The sequence below is a fragment of the Lemur catta genome, chromosome 15 (assembly GCF_020740605.2).
Source record: "Lemur catta isolate mLemCat1 chromosome 15, mLemCat1.pri, whole genome shotgun sequence".
Lineage (NCBI taxonomy): Eukaryota > Metazoa > Chordata > Mammalia > Primates > Lemuridae > Lemur > Lemur catta.
In genome coordinates this window covers 52,926,335-52,942,867 of record NC_059142.1, presented here as the reverse complement: position 1 = coordinate 52,942,867, position 16,533 = coordinate 52,926,335, and the positions used below count along the sequence as shown (strand labels likewise).

Below are 16,533 nucleotides of genomic sequence, written 5' to 3'. Positions count from 1 at the left end.
ATAACTATTTTAATATCCTTCTCTGCTAATTCTAACACCTGTGTCAGTGTTGAGTCAGTTCCCTTGACTGAGTTATCTTCGCATTACAGGTCATGGTTTTCTGCCTTTCTGCATGCCTGGTGTTCTTTGATTGATTGGCAACCATTGTGAATTCTACTTTGTTGGCTACTGGATATTTTTGTATTCCCATAAATTTTCTTGAGTTTTTTTCCCCAAGATGCAGTTACTTGAAAATAGTTTGATCCTTTTAGGTCTTGCTTTTATGATTTTATGATTTGTTAGGTGGGTCTCTGAACTAGCTTGTCAAAACAGATGAGAGGCTGGGTCCTGCTCCGTCCAGCCTTGCAGATGGTTATTTCCCAACCTTGGGAAGTCTCCTCACATGTATGTGCTCATCGTTTCTGTGCTAAATACTTGAGGGGAACCATCCTCGGATCTCTGGAGTGGTCCTTCTGTGTGTCTCCCTTTTTCTGATGCTCTGTCCGATGAACTCCAGTTGCCTTAACCTCCCTGACTGCTCAGCTCTGTGTCCTCAGCTTGGGTGAGCCAGGCTCCACCTCGTTCTACTTCCCTGCGCTGTAGCCTGAAAGCTCTATCATGACAGTAAGCTGAGGCAACAGCAGGGTTCATAGTGTCTGTCCATCTCTCGAGGATTACTGTCCTTCATTGCCTGATAGCCAGTGTCTAGAATACTGCTGTTTCATCGTTGGTGGTAGGTTTTCTTTTTTGTTGTTACAAATAGTAGGGTAAATCCAGTCCCTGTCACTTCATCTCAACTGGAAATGAAAACAGTCTGTCATGAATTTTTAGTGGATTCATAGTATTCTACTGTACGGGTGTACCATAAATATATCAGTCCCCTGTTGATAATGTAGTCTCACAAATGATGCTGCAAACTCCTTTGTGTGTACATGTTGGCATCCTTTGTGAGTCCATAGATAAAATTCCTGTCTGTGGAATTCGCAGGTCCAAGGGTTTGCACATTTACATTTTAAATATATGGTTTACATGCCCTCCAGTGTACACTTTTACCATCAGCAATAAGCTCACAATGGGACAGACTTTATATTTTAAACTTAATAAATTACTTATATCCTTTATTTATAGACTCAGCAAAAGTCCAGAAGGATCACTTGTATCTTGCAGTTTGCCCCCTGTCTTTTATGAAGGAAAATTACATGTTCTGATGCCATTTGCAAATGTGTAGACTCTCAAATATCTGTAGACCTGTCCTTCAAGAATGTCAAAGTCTGTATGTCCAGCTTAGCCTTTTGGACCAGAGAGTTTTTTCCTCCAAGGACTCTAAATCATCCCAGGCAGATATCCCAGATTTCCTTCCTTCCAACTCTTATTGTGAGCATTTTTGACTATTGGTTATTGGTTTCCTTCTTCTTCATCAACCAGGGCTCAGAAACAGTAACAGGAGTTTCTAAGCGCAGAAGGCCGTCTACTTCCCTGACATCAAGTGATCGGATTCCAAGTGGAGTGTCTACCAAGCATCCAAGTATTGACCAGGCTCTGGATTATTCTGGTGGTTTGGTCCCAGATCAGACCTTATCAGGATCTGGTGGCTCAGGATACCACACTGACGGGGCTACTAGCAGGGAACGAGGCAGGGGCTCCTCTGCTTCCAGTAGAGAGCAGTACCCCAGGGCCCGTGATGAAGCTGGCATGTCGAGACACCATCAGCCTTCTGTATCCCAGTTCAGAGGGGACTCAGATCCTCGCAAGAGTAGAGATAAGTCCTCCTTAACACATCCAAGAAGAGATGAACGAGATGCACACCCTGGCCCAGTTCAACAGGATTTACCTTCGACCAGAGATCAGCATCAATATGTGCACCCAGATCAGCATGGTGGGGTTCCCATTAGCCAGGGTCAAGTCTATCTAAGGCCAGATCATCCTGGATTAGGAATAACTGGCATGGATCAGCTGGGATTGCTATATCCTGGCACTTCTGCACATGGTGTGGTACCCCTCAGCATGGGTCAGCTTGGTGCAATACCACCGGCAATGGATGATCAGGGATTTGTACCACTTGTCACAGATCAGCATGGTGTGGTGCCACCATTGGTACCTGGCAGAGATCAGCATGAATTGCAATTACCTGGTATAGGCCAGCCTGTTATAGTTCCACGCAGCACTTATCAGCATGGTATGATACCTCCTGGCACAGACCAACGTGGTATGGAACAGCCTGGCATATATGCGGGTGGTGTGGAACCACTTGGCCTGGATCAGCAGGGATTGATACCACTTGGCATGGATCAGCATGGGTTTGTAATATTAGGCCCAGGTCAGCATGGATTGGTGCCCCCTGGCATGAATCAGCAAGGATTGGTACTGCCTGGCATAGATCAACGTGGATTGGTTCTACCTCTTACAGATCAGCGTGGTTTGGTATCACCTAGTTTGATGCAAGTTAGTGTAGATCAGCAAGGTTTTGTACAGCCCAGTTTGGAAGCAACTGGCTTCATACAGCCTGGCACAGAGCAGCATGATTTTACCCAGCTTGGCGGAGATCAGTATGGTTTGGTGGAGCCTGGTGCATATCAGCCTGGATTGGTCCAACCTGGTATGGGTCAGCATGGTTTGGTGCAGCCTGGAATGGATCAGTCTGGTTTGGTACAACCTGGCACAGGTCAGCGTGGTTTGGTCCAACCTAGCCCAGATCAGCGAGGTTTGGTGCAGCCTGGCACAGGTCAGCCTGGTTTGGTACCTCCTGGTGCAGGTCAGCCTGGCTCAGTCCAACCTGGTGTGTATCAACCTAGTTTGGCACAACCTGGTACAGATCAGCATGGTTTTGTCCAACCTGGAAAGGATCAGCGTGCTTTGGCACAACCTGGTACAGATCAGCATGGTTTTGTCCAACCTGGAAAGGATCAGCGTGCTTTGGCACAACCTAGTGCAGCCCAGCGTGGTTTGGTCCAGCCTGGTGCAGGTCAACATGGCTTGGTACCTCCCGGCGCAGGTCAGCCTGGCTCAGTCCAACCTGGTGTGTATCAGCCTAGTTTGGCACAACCTGGTACAGATCAGCATGGTTTTGTCCAACCTGGAAAGGATCAGCGTGCTTTGGCACAACCTAGTGCAGCCCAGCGTGGTTTGGTCCAGCCTGGTGCAGGTCAACCTGGCTTGGTACCTCCCGGTGCAGGTCAGCCTGGCTTGGTCCAACCTGGTGCATATCAACCTAGTTTGGCACAACCTGGTACAGATCAGCACAGTTTGGTCCAGCCTGGTGCATATCAGTTTGAAGTGGTGCAACCTGGTATAGATCAACATGGTTTGATCCAACCTGGAATGGATCAGCGTGGTTTGGAACAACCTGGTGCAGTTCAGCCTGATTTGGTGCAACCTGGTGCAGATCAGCCTGGTTTGCTCCAACCTGGAGTGGATCAGTCTGGTTTGGCACAACCTGGTGCAGACCAGCGAGGTTTGGTCCAGCCTAGAATGGATCAGCGTGCCTTGGCACAGCTTGGTGCAGATCAGCATGGTTTGGTCCAAGCTGGCATGGATCAGCGTGGTTTGGCCCAACTTGGTGTGGATCAGCATGGTCTGGTCCAAGCTGGAGTGGATCTGCGTGGTTTGGTGCAACCTGGTGCATATCAGCATGGTTTGGTCCAAGCTGGAGTGGGTCAGCGTGGTTTGGTGCAACCTGGTGCATATCAGCATGGTTTGGTCCAACCTGGAGTGGGTCAGCGTGGTCTGGTGCAACCTGGTGCATATCAGCGTGGTTTGGTCCAACCTGGAATGGATCAGCGTGCTTTGGTCCAACCTGGAATGGATCAGAGTGGTTTGGCCCAACCTGGAGTGGATCAGCATGGTTTGGCCCAACCTGGCGTGGATCAGCATGGTTTGGCCCAACCTGGCGTGGATCAGCATGGTTTGGTCCAACCTGGAGTGGATCTGCGTGGTTTGGTGCAACCTAGTGCATATCAGCATGGTTTGGTCCAACCTGGAATGGGTCAGCATGGTTTGGTCCAACCTGGAATGGATCAGCAGGGTTTGGTGCAACCTGGTATCTATATGCCTGGCTTGGTTCAACCTGGTGCATATCCTCCTAGTTTGGTACAACCTGGTGCAGATCAGCATGGTTTAGTGCAACCTGGTGCAGATTCACGTGGTTTGTTTCAACCTGGTGTCTATCCTCGTGGTTTGTTTCAACCTGGTGTCTATCCTCGTGGTTTGGTTCAACCTGGTGCATATCCACGTGGTTTGGTGCAGCCTGGAATGGACCAGCGTGGTTTGAGACAACCTGGTGCAGATCAGCAAGGCTTGATAGCACCAGGCACAGAGCTTCGTGGCTTTCCAACATTCCATGCAGATGCTCAGAGTTCTTGGTCACCACACCCATATCAGCATGGTGTGGTACCTCCTGGCAGAGAACAACATGACCAGGTGTCACCACTACTAGCCAGTGAAGGTTTGGCATCACCAGGTACAGACCAAAGGGGTTTGGTACCACCAGAAACTTACCAGCAAGATTTGTTGCATCCTGGCATGGAGCAGCATGGCCCCACACCATTAAGCACAGGTTTGGAATCTGTACACCCAGATCAACAACATTTGGTATCACCTGGCCCAGGTCAGCCTGGCCAGGTAGACACAGGTGCAGATCAGCGTGGCCACGTACGTTTGTATCCAATGGATGCCTCACGCCAACTTGGAGTTTCTGCCCAGACTATCCCAGGCCAAGATACCACCTTTTTCAGGCGTCCAGACTCCCTCAACCAACTCTCATCAGAAAGGAGTGAGACCCAGACTGAGGTCCAGAGTGACCGACATGATTCCGTAGCTCCCAGTTTCCCCATAGCGATGGAAACATTTCGTCTGATGGGAGAGCTCATCGGCCTCTATGTGGAGCTGAAGGAGAATATGAAGAATCTGAATGAGGAGGAAGCTGGCCAGACTGATCTGGAGAAGATACAGTACCTGCTGGCACTCATGGGTGAGTACTGCTTGCCCATGAAGGGGAGACCATTATCTTACTTTTGAGTTGATTTCATCCTTTCCTCCCCTTGGCCTGAACTCCTGACTGCTGGACCTTTTCCTGAGCCCCTGAAAACAGCATTTTCATTTGTAGTCATTCCAGGTTCTCCCATAGCCTTCAGGGTCCAAATGACTAGGTAGGCAAAGGGTAGAACGAAACCAGTAGGACTGAAGGAGCCCCCAGAGAGGAATGAAGCAGGTTCTTACAGCTGTGTCAGCCCCTGGACAGCAGCTGGGAAAGTGACGGGGTGAGGGAAAGCATTGGCAGGTGGACGGGGAGAGAGAACATGGAAGAATTAAACTTAATATTTGCCCCTTCACAACTCTAGACTCAGAGAATAATTAAGATTATAGCTGGGTACAGTGGCTCACACCAGTAATCCCGGCACTTTGGGAGACTGACAGGGGAGGATCACTTGAGACCAGGAGTTTGAGACCAGCCAGAGAAATGGCGAGACCCCATCTCTACAAAAAAACTAAAAAAATTAGCTGGGCATGGTGGTTCAGGCTGTAGTCCCAGCTACTCAGGAGGCAGGAGGATCACTTGAGCCCAAGAGTTTGAGGTTGCTGTGAGCTATGATCATGTCACTGCACTCTAGCCTTGGCGAGAGCGAGACCCTGTCTCACAAAAATATATAAATAAATAAATGTAAGATTTTAGAGGTGAATGGAAGTGGCAAGTCAGTTGTCCCAAAGCCTGTTAGGATGTCAAGCATTAGGTGGGGTTTTTATGGGCTAAGAACAGTTCTCTCTTCCTCTTTCCAACCCCTCTCCCCAGTCACGAGGGGAAGCAGGATGAACTGATATGTCCTGTTGTTCTCTGGGGAATCTTCGTTGTTATGGGGGCTAGAAACGGAAATCTAACTCCTCAGACAACAAGGCCTCCATTTTCCATAGTCAAGAAGACCATACCGACTGACCTGCAAGAACAGCTGAAGACATTAAAGACTTTGACCAAAGAAGTTCGGCAGGAAAAAGCAAAAGTAAGAAAGGGAGGGTCGACCTACTTTGCCGTTTAATGTTAATAATAGCACTTTCCATTGTATCTTGATGGGTTATGCCGTCCCTTCCCGCACATTATTATGTCACTGGATCTTGCCATCCTGTCAGGAAATGCTCCTTAGATTATCATCGTGTTCATTTTCTGGATCTAAAACGTGATGCTCAAAGCTGTCAGAATTCAGCTGAGCCAAACAACAAGGGCTTTGCTCTTTTCATTACATGTGGCAGCCTTCCAGCCCAGTTTGTGGGACTTTTGGGGGCCCGAGGTCATTGCAAGGGGCTGCTGGACCTTCAGTCACTCTCTCAGTGCCAGCTTTCTACATCAATGGACGGATGGCCTGGTGTCTGAGAGGGCCTTGGCTCTTGTCAGAGGGGGTTGGGTTAGGATTAGGGAATAGGGGAAGTGGGAACTGGGGCCACCTGACACTCCCTTTTGTGGGGTTTGTAGCTGGACAGGTTGCAAAGGATCGTGGAGGGCGAAGGGGAGCAAGAAGCGGGGAAGGAGTCGAAAACTGGCCAGCTGAGCTTGCAGCTGGGTGTCCTCAGGTAAAGTGCCCCAGCCAGGTGCAGCTGGTCTCCTGGCATCACATACTCTCAGCCAAGGAGGTGATGGCGGCTGTTGGTTCACTCGTGCCCCTAAACTGACCACCATCTTTGACCTGGATTGTTTGCTCCTCAGGTCGCCCATGTCTAATTCAAGGGACTGGTAGAAACTCCCCAGGTTCCCACAACAGCTCAGGACCAGGGCTTAGAAGGGCAAGGAGAAGCTCCTTAGACTGTCCCCAGTTGGAGGCTGGAGGACAACACTTGCTGGAGCTCCTCAGAGCTCTGTTTGTGATGCCCATTCCCACCACCTAGAAGCCTCCAGGCCAGCATGCTAGCCGCCCCCCGCCAGGACAGGGCCCACGGGAAGGTGGCACGAACCCCTCATCTGCATCCTCCCGCGTCCCTGACAGCCAGGGCTCTGCGCTGGTGAGCCGGGACTCTGGGCTGGCCACGGAGCCAGGTGATCTCTTGTCATGCACTGCAGAGTCTCCGTGGCTGACATTGAGAAGGAGCTGTCTGAACTGAGGGAGAGCCAGGAGCGGGGCAAGACCGCCGTGGAAAATTCGGTCTCCGAAGCCTCCCTTTATCTGCAGGAGCAGGTGAGGATTTCACACTCTTCAGCTCCTTCTCAGAGCGGGCTGCAGGCAGTGGGTTAGCCCTGCCCTCCCGCCGCAGTCCCCCTGTGTGTGTGGAGGGATGGGCCACTGATCTAGGATGCAGCCCCTTCCTGATTCAAAGCCGGCTCTGAAGCCGCAGGTGTGTGGGTGACTGCAACCCGTGGCAGGGGAAGAGTGCCCCTTTGAGGTCTGTTTACTTCCCATTAAATCTTTGTTCTCTTTTTTTATTATATAAGTCACATATCATAAAATTCACACTTTTAAAATAAACAAGGTCATTTTTAGTATATTCACAAAGTCGTGCAACCATCACCATGATCTAATTCTAAAGCATTTCATCACCCCAAAAAGAAATCCTGTACCCCTTAGCAGTCTCTTCCCTGACAACCACTCACCTGCTCTCTGTCTCTATGGATTTGCCTCTTCTGGATATTTCATATGACTGGAATCATAAGACATGCCTTGTGCATCTGGCTTCTTTCACTTGGCATGATGTTTTCAAGGTTCATCCATGTTGTAGCACATGTCAGTGCTTCATTTTACGGCTGAACAACATTCCATGTTGTGGCTGTACCACCATTTGTTTATTCATTCATCATTGAAGGATGTTTGGGTTGTTTCTACCCTTTGACTATCATGAATAATGCTGCTATGAACATTCATGTACAAGCTTTTATGTGGATCTGTTTTCATTTCTCTGGGGTATATGCCTATGAGTGGAATTGCTGGGTCATAGAACTGTCTAACTATCCGAGGCTCTGCCAGACTGCTCTCCACAGCGGCTGCACCGTTCTTCATTGCCACTGGCAACGTATGAGGGTTTCGGTTCCTCCACATCCCCACCAACACTTGTTAATTTCCTTTTTATTTTAATTTTTAATTTTTTTTTCTTTTTTTGGAGACAGGGTCTTGCTCTGTCTCCCGGGGTAGAATAAAATGGGGCATCATCACAGCTCACTGCAACCTTAAGTTGCTGGGCTCAAGCGATCCTCCTGCCTTGGCCTCCCAGGTACCTGGGACTACAGGCATGCACGACTGCGGCTGGCTAAGTTTTCTATTGTAGAAATGAGGTCTCGCTCTTGCTCAGGCTGGTCTTAAACTACTAGGCTCAAGTGATCCTCCCACTTTGGCTTCCTAAAGTGCTGGGATTACAGGGGTGAACCACTGCTCCTGGCCAATTTCCTATAAAAAAAAATTACAGCTATCCTAGTGGGTGTGAAGTATCTTACTATGGTTTTGATTTGCATTTCCCTAATGACTAATGATGCTGAGCATCTTTTCATGTGCCTTTTAGCCATTTGTATACCTTCTTTAAAGATAAGATAGACAACTAATCAAATCCTTTGTCCATTTTTAAACTGAGTTCTCTTTATTGTTGAGCTGTAAAGAGTTCTTTATATATTCTGGACACTAGACTCTTATCTGACATATGACTTGCAAATATTTTCTCCTACTCTACGGGTTGTCATTTTTCTTTCTTGCTAGTGTTTGCCTTTACATCTTGAATGATGCTATCTTTGGTCATTTCCCAGTAAGAAGTGTCTGCTCCTAACTGCTCACAGATGGAGCAGTTAGAAAAAGCCACTATAGGCACGGCCAAGGGCATCCACGTTAGGAACCCCTTTGTGCTTTAAGCTACTTTCTGGGCTCCTCCCGAGTTGCTGGGACAGTGGTGTGCACCACTTCATGACTCCAAGCCAACTGTCCTGCTTGAGAAGCCATGGAGAGTGTGCAAAAGTCCCCTGTCAGTCCAAGCTTGTGTCTGAGCTTAGCAACCCCACAGTCTCGCTGCTCTCCCTGGAAGGGATTTGCACCACTCAGACCATGAGAGACACCTGTGGTAGTGTTAGCACCTGTCACATTCTTTTATCATTAGTTATTTACATGCTAGGTGGGACGGAGCAGGTGCAAGCCCACCCTTCCCAGTCTCTGTGCCCAGAGCAGGGCCTGTGTGTCATCAGGGTCCTCTGGGTGTTTGTGGGTTGACTAACAGGCAGCAGCACTTTAGGATTTAGCTAGAGAGAGGTTCTCACACTGGACCAAGGGGCTGGCTGGAGAAAGGTTCAGAGACCTCCTGCTTGCAAGGGCTTTGTTTGGCATTAATGCTGCACTCCCTGAAAACTCCACTCGCTACTTAACAGATAGAGTGCCTGCTATGGGCCACATGCCCTGTGAGACATGGTGGCATGGAGGATACGGTGTCTGCCCCAGATCACAGCAGGGGAGAGGCAGAAAGTACCACACTAGTAGTGCTAGCATGGCCAGAATGTGGCTGTGACTCGCCTCACTGCCCTGCCCCCAATGTCTCTTCTGCACCCAGTTGGACAAGCTCAGGACGATCATCGAGACCATGCTGGCCTCCTCTTCCACGCTGCTGTCCATGAGCATGACCCCGCACAAGGCCCTGATGAACTTGGCTCCTGGCCAGATCAACCCTGAAGCCACCTGTCCAGCCTGCAGCCTTGACGTGGGCCACCAGGTCAGCATGCTGGTGCAGCGCTATGAGCACCTCCAGGACATGGTCAACAACTTGGCTGCCTCCCGGCCCTCCAAGAAAGCCAAGCTCCAGAGCCAGGTGAGCCTCCACCCAGCTCGCTCCTGGTGCAGCTGGAGACAGCCCCACTGGGAAGAGCTACAGCCCTGGAGGCCTGCAGATGGAGTGGCTGCCACAGCTCCCCAGGAGGGGTGTTTGGGCCTGAGGGTCAATTTTCCATGATGGTGCCCTTTAGTCAGATCCATGAAAGTCCCTGCTCCTTCCTCAGGGTCACAGCAAGGGTGGCAGCAGAGCTAGTTCTGAGGACAGGAGACTATGGGGTGGGATAGCACAGGCTGGCCAAGGGTGGAGCAGTGTCATTCCCGTGCCATGGGGACACAGGAACAGCTATAGGAGACAGCTTGCATATCAATCTCCCCAACCCTTTCCCATTCCCTCCAAAGGGCAGGTTCACTGGGGGGTTGGAGACAGCCACAAGTCCATGAGTCCTGCCTCTTGGACTGAAGAATTCAGATTTGGCCCAGGGGAGGTGAGGAGACTGAAGCCCACACCCCAGCTCTCAGGGGCCATGGGACAGCATCACTCCTGAGCCTCCATCACTCTATTGATCGCCCGCACTGGCAGGCCAGCCTCCCCTGAGGCGAGTCCATGGGGGTGTGGGTGACTGGTGCTCCTGTCCCACTGGAGTGGACACACAGAAAGGGCAGAGAACCTTCTCCACCGTTAGTGGGAAATTATGAAGGCAACCGAGAAAAGCCAGGATGGGGTCTGAAGTTAGCTTCTCTGCTGGGCAATGATTTAAGGCCACCTTATCAAGGGCTGGCAACACTGTGGTGGGGGCAGGGGTCACCCCAGCAGCCTCAGAGATCCTTCCTGTCCTGCCTGCTGCAGGACGAGGAGCTGCTGGGCCACGTGCAGAGCGCCATCCTGCAGGTGCAGGGCGACTGCGAGAAGCTCAACATCACGACCAGCAACCTCATCGAGGACCATCGGCAGAAGCAGAAGGACATTGACGTGAGCGGCTGGCAGGGCAGCAGGAGCGGGCGGGGGCTTGACTCTGCCCCCTGCCCTTCAGCTCCTGGCTCTTCATCTCTGCCCGCTCGGCCCCCAGGTGCTGTACCAGGGTCTGGAGAAGCTCGAAAAGGAAAAGGCCAACAGGGAGCACCTGGAGATGGAGATGGATGTGGTAAGTGCCAGGCCCTGGAGCCGCTCTGTCCCAGGGAGTTCTCGCTGGCCATCCTTTGAGAGGCCATGAGTGGAGGGGGCAGGAGGATCGTGGGCTCTTGGAAACCCCGGGGAACGGGGCCCCTCCATGGCTCTCTCTCAGGTTAGGGGGCTGCCTCCTCTCTCTCCGGGCAGAAAGCTGACAAGAGTGCCCTGGCCGCCAAAGTGAGCCGTGTCCAGTTTGATGCCACCACGGAGCAGCTGAACCACATGATGCAGGAGCTGGTGGCCAAGATGAGTGGCCAGGAGCAGGACTGGCAGAAGATGCTGGACAAGCTCCTTGTGGAGATGGACGGCAAGGTGTGGGGCAGGCGTGGGCTGGGGGCTCTCCATCGCCATAGTCCTGCCCCTGGACCGGGACACCACCACCCTCTCTGGGGCTAGACCCCCACCTGCTGCCTTAGAGCTCACCTGTCGCCCCGGCCCCTGCAGCTGGACCGCTTGGAGCTGGACCCACTGAAGCTGATGCTGGAGGACCGGTGGAAGTCGCTGCGACAGCAGCTCAAAGAGCGCTCTCTGCTCTACCAGGCTGATGAGGCAGCCGCCATGCGGAGGTGAGGCCTGGCACGCTGTGCTGGTGAGGGAAGGTGCCAGGCTCGAGTCCCAAGCAAGCAGCTCCCACCGCACACAGCTGAGCCTGCCCAGGACCATCCTGTGGTGCAGGGACAGGATTTTGGAGCTCAACTCTTCTAGCTCAGTCCCCTTCATCCCACAGGAGAAAGGGAGTGCAGGCGGCATGAGGCCCTCTGGCTTTGAGTGTGCTATGCCTTTGGGTCAGGGAGGGGTCCTCAGTCCCCTGAGCTGACACAGCTCCTGGGGGTCTGGCCCCTGGCAGGCTTGAATCCCAGGATTCCCATTCTTGGCCGCCAGAGGGCCCCCAAGGCTCACACAGGGCACCCTCGGGGGCCCTTGGGAACCCGCTGGCCTTGGATGAGGACAGGCAGATGTGGGACGTGAGCCTGGGAGCAGGGCTGGGATCTGCCACCCTGGAGGGCTGAGCGCCCAGCCTGCCTGGCCTGCAGAGGGCCAAGCCCTTCTGGGGACCCTCTGGGCAGAGTGCTCACCCTCCACGTGCACCCCTCCCGGCAGGCAGCTCCTGGCACATTTCCACTGCCTCTCGTGCGACCGCCCCTTGGAGACACCTCTGACTGGACAGTGAGTGCCCACACCCGGCCCACCCAGCAGGGCTGTTCCTCCCCTTCTCCCTACCACCCCTCCTTTCCTTCTCAGTCCTGCACCGGGGCCCAGCCTGGGTGGTCCAGAAGGTTCTGGAGGCAGGTGGAAGGTGGGGAGTAGGTGGTAGGTGGACTTGGGCGATGGGATTTCTCACACTCTGGCCCACTCCTTTCCAGAGTCATGCCCCAGACACCTGTGGGTCCGAGCCTGCCAGGACACCGATCCATGCGCCCCTACACGGTGTTTGAGCTGGAGCAGGTCCGGCAGCAGAGCCGCAAGTACGGGCAGCGGGGTCCCAGGGCAGGGCCTTGGAACGGGAAGCCGGGGCACAGAGGGCTGAGGGCCACAGAGGGCAGCTCTGGGGGACAGTGCAGAGGGCCTCCTCCCCGGGGTTGGGACAGCAGGGGCCACTAAACTGATTTCTGAACTAGCTCCCAGCTCTTCCCTAGGCATGAGCGTTGGAGGGAGACCTGTCGGAGTTACGGTGGGACGTTAACAAGGGTAGCAGCTGAGAGCTCCTCTACTTCCCACCACCTCCCCCATCCTTCAGCTGACTCAGCAACCTGGGGATGGGGGGAGAGAATGGGGGAGGGGCCGGCGTTGCTCAGCCTCGGGGTTGCTGGGGGTGGGGAGTTGCACAGGCCCTCCTCACCCCCTAGGGATGGGGGCTCATGGGAAAGAGGACTTCAAACTGCTCTTGGAACCCTAGGGGTTCCAGGTATGCAGGGCCAGGTGTCAGGGACTGGACCCGAGAGGCCAGTGGCCGAGTCGGCTCCTCCACCCCTGTGGTCAGAGGCTTTGCCCACTTGGCTCGTCTGTACTTTTCCCCTGGAGGAAATTTCACGGGACTCAGGGCTGGCTTGGCCCACACAGGACCCTGCGCTAAAAGGGGCCTGAGGCCGAGGGAAGCCACTCGCACAAGGGCGAGGCACAGAGTGGCTCTGGGGTCCTGTCCCGTCCTGGGCCGACCCTGCCTCTGTCCTGCTCTGTAGCCTCAAGCTGGGCGGTGCCTTCCCTCGGGGCGACCATGTGCAGATGGAGCGGAGCGTGGGGCGCCTGCGCTCCATGCACTCCAAGATGCTGATGGACATCGAGAAGGTGCAGATCCACTTTGGGGGCTCAGTCAAGGCCAGCAGCCAGATGATCCGTGAGCTGCTGCAGGCCCAGTGCTTCAGCTCCCCCTGCTACAAACGGTAAGGGCCAGGCGGGCCAGGGTCCGAGGGGCGCGGCTGTGCTGACTGGCGTGGCTTCTGCCCACCCATGGCCACGGGGACAAACGCCTCACCTCGCTGCTGGCAAAAGCCCCAGGAGACAAGGAGGCACGTGTGAGAGTGTGTATGTGTGTTGTGAGTGTGCGAGTGTATGTGTGAGCATGAGTATGTTATGTATGTATATGAGCATATGTGTGTACGAATGTGCTGTGTGTGAGCATATGTATGTGTTGTCTGTCAGTGTGTGTGTGTGTGTGTGTGTGTGTGGATGGGTGTCAGTCTGAGCATGCATGTGTATGGGAGTGTGAGCATGAGTGTAGGGTGTGAGCGAGTGTATGTGAGTGTGTGCAAGTATTTGAGAGTGTGAGCACATAAGTGTGTGTTGGTGAGTGTATGTGTGTGTGAACACGGGTGCGTATGAGAGCATATGTGTGTGTGCATATGAGCGTGTGATTGACAGTGTGTGAATACGTGTGGTCTTCAGGGTGGTCCAGGCTCGAGGTTGCTTGGCTCACCCACCCCACTGTCCCGGGGCCCCCTGCTCTGCCCTGACTCCTGCAACCCTGCAGAGAGATGCCCACTTCCGTCTGGCTGGCCCCATCATGGGTGGGTCCCTGGTCACGTCCCTGGTGGCCTGGTCCTGATACTCGCACACTGTCCTCATCACAGGGTGCCGGATATGGCCGACTACACCTACTCGACAGTGCCCCGGCGCTGCGGGGGCAGCCACACCCTCACCTACCCGTACCGCCGCAGCCGCCTGCAGCACCTGTCCCAGGGCCTGTGTCCCACCGAGGAGATCCAGATTGCCATGAAGGTAGGGCCCTGCTGGGAGCCACCAGGGAGGAAGGCCCTGACATGGCTCCAGATTCCCAAGTCATTCCGGAAACACCACCAGAAGTCACCTCATGCAGCCCTCTGCTTTGAGGCAGTTTCTTATTCAGACTCCGTTACAGCCGCAGGTTCTTATCCTTTGTGGGGAAGACTCCATCCTGCCTACCTCCCGACCCCGCACTACTACCTCCCGCCACCAGCCCTCAGAGTGATGCCATTTCCACCTCCCTTTGCTTTGTCTCTCTGCCCTGGTGCTGCCCTGAGTCCCCCAGGAGGGTTCTGAGCACTGTTTGGTGCCAGAAGGCAGGGGACAGCAGTGCTCTGCGCCCAGCCTTCGTGGAGGCAGGGCCAGATGGAGGGCTCTGCGTGCGCCGATGGTAACGGATGTGTGTCCACCTCTGCAGCACAACGAGGTGGATATCTTGGGCCTGGACGGACATATTTACAAGGGACGGATAGATATGAGGCCGCCAGGCATCCTGACCAAAGACAGTGAGTGTCCAGGTGGCTCAGGGGCCCCTCACTCTCCTTGCTTGGGTCCCACAGGGACGCTCATCTCTTGCTAGGCCAGGCACTTCTTTGGGCCACCAACCCCTGGCTGCCTTCCTCCTCTACCTCCCTGACTCCAAACGTTCAGATCTGCCCCAAAGCCACCAGGTGAATGTTTGCAGGTGGAAGACAACTGTCCGGCCTCAGCCAACCAGCCGGGATGTGGTGGCCCCATCTTTTCTCACCAGCCCTCACCCTCTTGCAGCACCACTGTGCTTTCCTGCCTCGGCCCCTGCCCACGGCACATCCTGGCCAAGTCCCACCTACCCCTTCTTCAAGACTCAGCGCGATGCCCTCTCCTGAGCCCCCCGCCACTTAGTGATCTCCTGTCCTCTGAATGCCCACTTCCAGTTGCCCACCCCCAAAGTGTGCTGTTTCTCACTTCCCACAGTGCGTTACAGCCACGAATGTTCCTTTGTAGTCACTTCCCCTCCTGAACTGGAAACCCCGGGTCAGAACTCACCTCCACCTGGCAGAGACCAGATGAGTGGCTGGCTGGCTGGATGGATGGATGGCTAGATGGGGGGGGCGGGGGCATATGAATGAATGATGCATTGCTTCTCAGGAGCATAGCCACAAATCCAGACAAAAAGGGACCCCACCACAGCTGAGGCTGGCTGTGCCCAGCCCTGCAGCCCTCTCTCCACCCCATGTGTTCCCATGGAGCCCTCACTTGGTGTCTCAGAACTGGCCCTTCCCTCCATCGCCCTCATCAGCCGCAGGGATCTCAAAGCACAAGTCCAAGCAGTCCCGGCCCCACAAGCAGCAGTCCCTCAGCGACAGCAGCCAGCTGCCGTCTCGGTCTCAGAGTGCTCAGATGTTGGCCGGCAACAACTCAGGTAGCTTCCTTCTGGATGGAGTGTTCTTCCAGGTGGCCTTGGCTCTGCCCCAGGCCTCTCCTCCTTCCCCGCTGGCCCCCTTTCCTGCCTGTGCTGGTTTATACCTTTGTTTCCTTGGAGAGAAGAAGGGCCTGGGAGCTGAAGGATGGGATGGGAGGAGAAAGAGAGAAAACCCCTAGTGACTGAGTGCTTGACGTGCACCAGGTCTGTGGGGTAGATACTGTTGCTGCCCCATTTCACAGAAGAGGAACAGGGACAGGGACAGGGTCTGCCACCCATGTTTCTGGCCCCAAGGCCACGTCCTTCCCCTGCTCACATGTGCTGACTCTCCTGGAGCTAGTGCTACTAGGCTCTGCATGGTGGCTGGTGGGCATGGGTCCATGACTGTGTCTGGAAGGTCCCTAGGGTCCCTGATCCCCCACCCCCAGGAGCCAAATCATGCCTGAAGGGGAGGGAGCTAAGGGCCCCAGGGCTCAGCCACACAAGGGCCTGGGGATCTTACTAGGAGCCACTGGCCTGGAGCCAGGAGGCTGGATTGCTACCAAGTGACTTTGAGCAAGTCTCTCCGTCTCCAGACCTGTTTCCTCATCTGTCATCAAGGGGTTGCTGGGTTAGTGCTTCACAGAGTTAGGGCCCCTCCATGGGGATCTAATAAAAGGTGCCAACCTTCCTCCTCTAAAACAGTTATGTACCCAATTTGTAAATGCTTGCAGGAGGTTCAGGGGTCCCCTGGAACCCCCACACCACCCTCAGCCCCAACATTACCCTAGACCAGTGGCCCCCAACCTTTTTGGCACCAGGGACTGGTTTCATGGAAGACAATTTTTCCACAGACTGGGGGTTGGGGGGATGGTTTCAGAATGATTCAAGCGCATTACTTTTATTGTGCAGTCAAACCTCTCTGCTAATGATAACCTGTATTTGCTCCCCAGAGCAAGCATCACCGCCTCAGCTCCACCTACCACCAGGCATTAGGTTCTCATAAGGAGTGTGCACCCCAGGCCCCTTGCATGCGCAGTTTACAGTAGGGTTCACACACTCCTATGAGAACCTAA

At 53.9% G+C, this 16,533-nt stretch overlaps 1 protein-coding gene across 4 annotated transcripts in view; it reads left to right on the top strand.

The window, feature by feature from the left end:
- The window catches only part of QRICH2 (glutamine rich 2), a 34,271-nt gene that overhangs the window by 13,605 nt on the left and 4,133 nt on the right, over positions 1-16,533 (top strand). For 2 of the 4 annotated variants that reach the window (XM_045525737.1, XM_045525735.1), the window contains exons 5-19: positions 1,405-4,945; positions 5,884-5,969; positions 6,437-6,534; positions 7,019-7,133; positions 9,472-9,726; positions 10,537-10,659; positions 10,757-10,831; positions 11,005-11,169; positions 11,302-11,423; positions 11,959-12,024; positions 12,222-12,323; positions 13,038-13,238; positions 13,926-14,073; positions 14,495-14,582; positions 15,356-15,478. In XM_045525737.1, coding sequence (XP_045381693.1) covers positions 1,405-4,945; positions 5,884-5,969; positions 6,437-6,534; positions 7,019-7,133; positions 9,472-9,726; positions 10,537-10,659; positions 10,757-10,831; positions 11,005-11,169; positions 11,302-11,423; positions 11,959-12,024; positions 12,222-12,323; positions 13,038-13,238; positions 13,926-14,073; positions 14,495-14,582; positions 15,356-15,478 — 5,308 coding nt within the window. Of the gene's footprint in view, positions 1-1,404; positions 4,946-5,883; positions 5,970-6,436; positions 6,535-7,018; positions 7,134-9,471; positions 9,727-10,536; positions 10,660-10,756; positions 10,832-11,004; positions 11,170-11,301; positions 11,424-11,958; positions 12,025-12,221; positions 12,324-13,037; positions 13,239-13,925; positions 14,074-14,494; positions 14,583-15,355; positions 15,479-16,533 lie in introns of those variants that run through there. The other 2 variants (XM_045525736.1, XM_045525738.1) reach the window with 2 other exon arrangements.